The following is a 7875-nucleotide window of genomic DNA, read 5'->3' on the forward strand; positions in this document are numbered from 1 at the left end:
CACACGAACAAGAGAGCAATAAAGGTTTTTAAGATTGGGTGTTCTTCTGAGTCCAACTTGTGTTTTGTGTTGCCAAGGAACCAGAGGGAAGACGAGAGGAAATTCGAGGGAATCGTTTCTCCGTTGTCATAGCAACTGCCCGGGGGGCGTTCTGTTTTACGGATGGGAGGCAAGTGAAAGGTACGGCTAAATAAATGTACAATCAGTCTATATATAACAATTCAGAAACAGTAAGACTTTATTTAGTTTATTTGACACCAAAAACAATAGCTATAATTTCGTCGCCGTCACTTCCGTAGGTTTCAGTTTCCAATAACAAAATATCAGCAGGACATCTATCAGGTGGCAAAGGTTGTAAGGTTGACCGCTAACGTTTTCAATGAACTTAAAAAATGTTGTTCAGACATACTGAAATAATTACATTTAGAACTTGAAGCCGCTGATGTTCTTACTCTTTATGCTGGTTAAAGTGATGGTGGTAGTTATGTTTTAGAACATTGTGGTGATGGTATGATACAACTACAAAAAAAAATTAGATGGAAAGATGGAAAATAGCAATCAGTTCAAATTAGCCTGCAGCTTAAACCCATGTTGTAATAAAACATTTCGGAGATGTGGTTTGGAGGGTCCTAGGAATGGTATGTTGAGGCTGTGACACACAGTTGGAAAAATGCAGGCTTTGCTGCATTATAGTAATATTATTCTATGAATATGTAATTAAGACTTTTTACTTCTTCACCAATAAATGTCTGTTGCATTTTGTTATTTCTGTGTGATCTTATTATTTCTGAGTAGTGATTATTTGCTTCCTCCTGACTAATTTATTGCCTTTTGCGTCACAGAAGTTTGTAGATGATATCACCTGCCACTGTATTTCAAGCAGTTTTATGGAACATTTTGGAAGACTCCTTTAAAACTCTGCGATTGCCTTCCAAGCTCTCAAGCTAGAGGGGCCCTTAGTGCAGCAGAATCAAGTGGAACAGAACAAAGCTAAACATGCCCTTAAAAGGCATCACCACTGCTGGAGCTCCATGTCTAGCAGCACAGATAGCTGTTCTCACAGGAGTGCCTGGCCCTTTGGTTGCACTACATGCCGAAAGCATACGTGTACAGAATTTATTTCAGGATTCACCATTTGCTGACTTTTTGCATGACACCTATTTCATGAATCAAGTGGACACTGATTACATTTGTTGTCCGTTTCCACCTTTTCCATCCTAATTGGCGACTGCAGTATTTTAAAGGGAAATTCTCACTTTGTTTGATGGGTGAGACTGAGTGAAACATAAATTTTTTATGATTAATTAATTAATGCTGTCAACTGACTTCTAGGTTCCAGGTTGACAACTCAGAGTTCAACATGTTCAAGCACTGAGGACAACCAGGAAGTGTTAGCCTAGTTGTTGAGGGTCAATATCGTACCACTAATGGGACCATTATAGCCAGCCGTTCCAGGACACTGCCAGAGACCAAATCTGGATAACAAAGATAACTTAAGCTCTCTTACTCTTCCCCACTACAATCTACTTATCCGTCAACTCTTGGAGGTGAGCCCAGAAAAAGAAGGTATGTCTTCATAACCCCTCTTGTTAAAAATAGTTTAGTTCATTGTAGTATATCAGATCTGTAAGAATCTGCAAGATCTCTGAAGGGCATTGTGTGGTATTCTAAAGCAGCTGTGCTGAGGGTATTGTGAATATTCTGAATAGAAATGCTGTCAGCACTTTTCCACAAACAATATGGTAACGATACCATCCTGTGGCATAAACCAAATTATATTTCGGTTACAGTAACATTTACAAAATCTATTAAAATTGAACCATAATGGCATAAGTCCTGTCCATTCACTTTGCACATAGTCAATAGTAAAAACGAATGTGGTGGTGTCCTGACACAATGTATGTTTAGGCAGTTAATACTTGAGTGCCTTTACATATATGGCATGCCCCCCTCCTCCCCTTCCCACATGTCAATACAGTCCGAAAATAATCTCTGAAAGCACAGCTGAGCCCTGGCTTTCCTCCCCTGCTATTGTCATTGCTCGACCTCTCCGCGGTTTGTGTACTCTACACGTGTGGAGTCCATAAAAGAATGACGAGATTTAGTTATTCTGAGTATCTATCGCAATTTCGTCATGGTGGGAACCAGAGCTACCCGTCTTTAGGTAAATTATCCAGCGATGGGAGGCGACGACCGCAGCACATTACGTCAGCGTCAGCGGAGTGAGTATTTTGTTACTGTGCAGGGCAGTACTATCCTCATGGGCCATGGTTTAATAGAGCATTTGCTACACGAGCGCGTTCTGTTAAATGGATAAAAATACTCGTAATCTCATATCAAGAATGATAATATTGTTTTGCTATACATGGAAATTAGGGCCATGATATCTCAGTAATAATTTAAATGTACATTTATTTGAAAATGTAGAAAAAAACTAGACTTCTCTTCGGCATTGTTTATTCAAGTAATTTGCCTTCCCTCTTGTAGAGAAATAGATGTCATGGTGCTAGCCACCCAGAGAGGAGATGCTCAAGCTGTGAATGAGCTTTCAGTGGCTGCACCACTCAGACTGATGAAAGAGAACAAAGACGGTTGGATACCTTTGCATGAGGCTGCATACTATGGACAAGCTGAATGCATAAAGGCACTGATAAAAGGTATATGTTGAAAGCATAATTTCAAAAGTTTGTAAAAGGTTTCTTTGAGTTTAATTAAATATACAAGAGGAATGTGAAATTGTTGAAAAAAGAGGCTGTACTTCTATATTTTCATGTTGTGGATGATGTATGAACATTGCTGGTTTACATTTGTGAATTGTGGCTTATTTGTATATTTCCTTCCAGCCCAACCAGGATCTGTTGACAAGCGCACCCTCCAGGAACAGACTGCTCTGCTCCTGGCTGTTTCCGGTCAACATCTGTCCTGTGTTCAGTGCCTTCTACAGGCAGGAGCAGACCCTGACATTAGCAGCAAGAACAAAGAGACCCCCCTATACAAAGGTACTGCTCTCCACATAGCTAGGGTCATGACAGTCCAAGATGATGGTACCTGTGTTTCAAAAGGATAATAGAGCCTGCACACTCATCACCTACCATTATTGAAAACAAATAGACACAGTTTTGATCCTACAGGGATCGTGGTTCAGGTCTTTTGAGTGGGAGTTTTATGAGCTGGCTAAATTTTCCTTTTCATACAATAGTTTTCATCCCTGTTAGGCTGCGCGTTTGATCTCGCTGGTGTTTTGAAATGAGTGTAGGCCTATTATGTGTGCTGTGTTCTGCCGAACTGACCCGTCATCCTCCGATGCTTTCCAGCGTGTGAGCTGGAGAACGTGGACATGGTAAAGCTCATCCTGTCATTTGGCGCCACTGTGAACCAGAGGTGTAACCGGGGCTGGACAGCCCTCCATGAGGCCGTGTGCCGGGACAACATAGAGATCTGTGAGATGCTGATTGGAGGCGGAGCCGCCATTAACCCTCCCAGTACCTGCAGCACCACACCACTCATAGTAGCGGTCCAGCAGGGGTGTGTAGAGGCCCTGTGCTACCTTGTAAGGAAAGGTAGGGGTTCACAGTGTGTGACAGTCTGGGGTGACACGTTGGCACCCCAAAACGTCTCTTTGCTGTATGGCTCGTAATTATGACCTTAATCGCAAGGTGCTGACGTCAACATGCAGACGTGTGATGGCACCACAGCCCTGTATGAGGCCAGTAGAAATGGCCACGGGGAGATAGTGGAGCTGCTTCTCTCCTACAACTCTGACGCCAACAAACCCACCAAGACAGGACTCCTACCTCTACACATTGCTGCCCAATATGGACACCACGAGTAAGTTAAGAGTGCAGTGTGCTGTATTTCTACTGAACTGTCTGACTCATATGTACACTACAAATGTCTATAACTCATATGTACACTACAAATGTCTATAACTCATATGTACACTACAAATGTCTATAACTCATATGTACACTACTAATGTCCATATTTGTAAAGTACTAATGTCTATATTTGTGAAGTACTAAGGTCTGTGAATAATATGTACAGTACTGTTGTTCCTTTGTTCTAGGATAGTGTCCCTGCTGATGCCAGTTACCAGTCGGGTAAGGGTTCGCCACAGCGGGATCAGCCCCCTTCACCTAGCAGCGGAGCACAATCAGGACATAATCACAGCCCTGCTGCTGAAGATCGGGGCCGATGTCAACGCCACGCTATCCCACAATCGCTCCATGCAGTATTCAGATTACCGCTCCACTGCACTTTACTTTGCCGTTGCCAATAGGAGCATAAAGACTGCAGAATTGTTACTGAAAGCTGGCGCCAACCCCAGCCTGGACCCAGTTAGTCCTCTCCTAGCAGCTGTAAGGCAGGGTTGTGCCAGAACGGTCTGCCTTCTGCTACAGCATGGGGCGGATGTTAACACCAGCATCCCTGCCTGCCCATCCACCTTACCTGGTGCTATTGTTCTCTGTATAAATAACCTCCCTCTTCTCAAGTGCTTATTGGACCATGGCTGTGATGCTCAGGCTTGCTTCAAATGTGCTTATAGCGTTGGCCCACACCCAGCCCAGGACAGCAGGGACCACTTTGACATCAACACATGCACCACTGACACCGCTCTTCTAACTTGCTTGGACCCAGCAGCCAGAGAAGTACAGGTAAAGTAGCCTCCTATTGTAGGGGTCAAACTTGGAACTTGATAAATACAGATACTTCTACAAGACTCTTATTTACAAGACTGTAAATAAGACACTGCTCTTTCTGTCGACAATGCTCCTTAGTTTTGTGAGTTGATCTCATCACCCTCTGTGTGCCAATGGGCCGGGCCCCTCGTAGACCTGCTGCTGGACTACACCAGTAATGTTCAGCTCTGTGCCAGACTCGCAGAGCTCCTGGACGGCCTGCCGGATTGGCCCAGCATCAGGTCCAAGACATGTGAGTGTAACCAGACACACAAACACACGCCTTCAGACAGGATGGACCACCTAAAAAAGTCTCCCGTTGTTTCCTCAGTGTCACCTCGTCCACTGATGCACCTGTGCAGACTGAGGATTCGTGAGCAGGTGGGCGTGTCCAGACTCAGGTCACTGGATGGGCTGCCACTCCCAGACAGACTGCTGCAGTACCTCAGCCATCCACAGCTTTGATAACTTCTGCCCTGACAGCAAATAAGGTTCATCCTTGGTCATGTGTGTCATGCCTTATTTTGACTGTATTTGTGGGGCAGTCACTGTTTGTTGATAGGGAAAACTGGTGTTATGATGAGTGTGTGTTTTCACATATGTGAATAATGTCTGTGTGTTCTTTGCTCATAAAGTGGAAGTGAGCTGCTGTCCTGTCAGAAAGGCTGACAAATTATTATTTAGTATAACACCACTGCAGTTGATAATGACCTTAAAATGTGCAGTAATCTGAGCTGTAATAAAAGCAAAGGAAAAGCTTTTGAAATGCCTGTGTTTAGATGTTAAGTCCCATAATTATCCAGGTGTTGTTGTTGTTGTTATGTGTAATGTAAATTTCAGTGCAAAGAAGTTTTCCTTCATTAGAAATGGTGCTGAAACCAAAGAAATAATCGAAACACCTGCATTTTATTTTAAAAATAGATTTAATTTATCCATTTCACAAGTAACCTGCTATTTACAAACAACACGTATCAAGACATACTGGGGGAAACGTGACTTCGGTCTGTTTACCTTTTGTTGACAAACACCAGTGAACTGCCACTAATTTCGCTTAATTCGTTTTTGAATTTTAGAAGTACAATGTATACAGGTTAACACCGTGGTGTTAAAATAATACACGTAGAACTCTCCCTACGTATAGCTGATTACAATGAATCAAAAAATGGTCAACATCGAATATCACTGCGTTACACGTCCTCTTTCATTATAAAGATTAGAAAGATGACAAAGTAGTGTGAAGGTTTCTGTTTGAGACGGTACTATGATTAAATCATGTAATCCTATTAGACGTTATTGAATCAAAATGGTATGTTTAAAGGTGCAGATTTTTAAGCAGAAATATTTGTTCTAAAATTTGAAAGGCTACTTCTTAAGTGCTTATGCCTACTCTGTAAAAAAGAGTAATGCCAAGTTGGAAAATAAAAACAAATGTCATAGCGAACTAAAAAACATAATACTTACATCTTCATAAATGGTTATTATTTACCTATTGACACTGCTAGTTTGTGTTTAAATGAAGCCAAACACACTGAAAATGGATGGCTGGACCGTGGGTTTAGTCGGTATGGGTTTGACCACGACATGCGCGAGGTGCTTATGTCCTTGTGCCATGTCAGGTGTTTCAGTTTGAGACATTGTGGCTTTCCCCCAGAATCCCATAGTCGAATGAGGTACAACAATGTGACTCTGGAAGACGTGGTGTCCATGGTACTGAAACGGACAGCAACCGCACACACTCACGTTGTGAGAGGCGACTTCAAGTTTGAACGGTTCTTTTTCCACCGAGCCGCGTCGATTGGAGAGGAAAAAGGTCGATTTAGGTTCCTCGTTAGTTTTTTTTCTTTTTTCAGCCTCATTTATTACTGTCACACCATTGCTCCTTTTCCATACATGCTGTGAAGTGTCTTTGTTGTTTTGCGGTAACCGGGGTTCCTCCCAAAACGATGCAGGGAGTTGACGTTTCCTCATCGGTACCTGATCTTGCTTAGTCTTATCATTGTCTAAAGTAGGGTTCTGACCCGTCTTTAAGTTCTCATCTTGCCCATCCGAACCCCCTTTTTGATTTATGCGAGTCATACTCGGGTGAATTGTCTCCAGAGGATACGAGCTACACTTGTCCACCAAGGCTTTGGCAACGCCAGACTCACTTGCTTTGTGTGCGTGGCATCTGGGCAACCGAGAGTATTTCTGGGAAAAACGCTTGAGCTGTTTCTGCAGGTATTTCCTGTGGTCCACAGAGCGCCTGCAAGGGGCCGATTTGTCCAGAGCCGCTTTTATGTCACTGGATGCCAAGTTTACAAAATTCAGAAGCGTTTTCACTTCACTGTCTGCACTTGCCATTTTAATCAGTGTTAAAGTGTAAATCTTTTAATCCATACTACCAAAAACATCCATGCAAATTATATTCTTCTTCATCTTTAAATTCTGAGAAAAAAAAGTGAATGGTATTTTGAGACTTTGTAAGGGGCAGCCAAAGTTTTTAGGCTAAACTTCAAAATTAAAAACTTAAATTAAGTCCAGTGGTGATGAATATGGTGCATCCCGTATTGATTGCACAAATAACCATACTTTCACAAAAATAACAGTTATGCATAGCCTAAAAATAATGATAGCAAGTTATCCATTCATTTCCACAAATAAAACGTACCATGTCCCCTGTTGAGGAGTCCCATTCCTGTCTCCCCGAGACGCAGTCTGAGTGTTTCAACAACTTGAATGAATATAAACTGCGTGTAGTTATGGTGGTTTCCTTGAACCAATCAGCGACCTCAAGCCCCTCACAATGCACCCCAATCAGCCTCCAAGCACCGCGGTATTGAATTCTTTGCCATCGCAAATTGTTGTCATGGAGATCCACCAAGAAAAGCGTTAATAAATGCAATATTTCTGCCCAGTCTTCCGCGCGCTCATGGAGCACTGACAGTTTAGCCAAACTTCCCAATATGTCCCATAGCGTGGAGTTAAAAAATGAATGTGCTTCAATATGACTGTTCTGTTATTGACATGCTTCAACGCAGCAAGACAACATTCGTTTTGGTTAGGCTACTTTCAACTGTAGCCTACTGATCTAAACTCCCCCTCCCAGAGTGATGTCAGATGTAGGATTTGGTGGAGAGGGGGATCTAAAGAGCACATATCCATGGAAAGGGGGCTTGAGCGCTCAAGAATCTTGTCTTTCTGTTTGCCCCCTCAATCG

General features: G+C 42.7%; 2 protein-coding genes across 4 annotated transcripts; one reads left to right on the top strand and one right to left on the bottom strand.

Moving 5' to 3' along the window:
- Positions 1-106: 106 nt before the first annotated feature.
- asb2b (ankyrin repeat and SOCS box containing 2b) lies at positions 107-5445 on the top strand. 3 transcript variants are annotated; one of them, XM_020053806.3, is made up of 9 exons: positions 107-180; positions 1333-1566; positions 2488-2657; positions 2844-2999; positions 3315-3560; positions 3657-3828; positions 4067-4655; positions 4779-4932; positions 5011-5445. In XM_020053806.3, the coding sequence occupies exons 3-9, from the start codon at positions 2501-2503 to the stop codon at positions 5142-5144; spliced, it is 1608 nt and encodes a 535-aa protein (XP_019909365.2). In that variant the 5' UTR covers positions 107-180; positions 1333-1566; positions 2488-2500; the 3' UTR covers positions 5145-5445. The 3 variants fall into 3 exon arrangements, with proteins under 3 accessions (XP_019909365.2, XP_034153094.1, XP_010877168.2); XM_034297203.1 differs by lacking the exon at positions 107-180 and having other exon boundaries at positions 999-1566; XM_010878866.3 differs by lacking the exons at positions 107-180; positions 1333-1566 and adding an exon at positions 1584-2222.
- Positions 5446-5519: 74 nt separating this feature from the next.
- Positions 5520-7720, bottom strand: LOC105015593 (protein FAM181A). Its single transcript, XM_010878862.4, has 2 exons — positions 7327-7720; positions 5520-7103 (listed from the first exon to the last, which is right to left on the bottom strand). Exon 2 carries the CDS (start codon positions 7017-7019, stop codon positions 6189-6191), a length of 831 nt encoding a protein of 276 aa, XP_010877164.2. The 5' UTR covers positions 7020-7103; positions 7327-7720; the 3' UTR covers positions 5520-6188.
- Positions 7721-7875: the final 155 nt, after the last annotated feature.

This window comes from Esox lucius, chromosome 15 (assembly GCF_011004845.1).
Source record: "Esox lucius isolate fEsoLuc1 chromosome 15, fEsoLuc1.pri, whole genome shotgun sequence".
In the NCBI taxonomy this organism is placed as follows: Eukaryota; Metazoa; Chordata; class Actinopteri; order Esociformes; family Esocidae; genus Esox; species Esox lucius.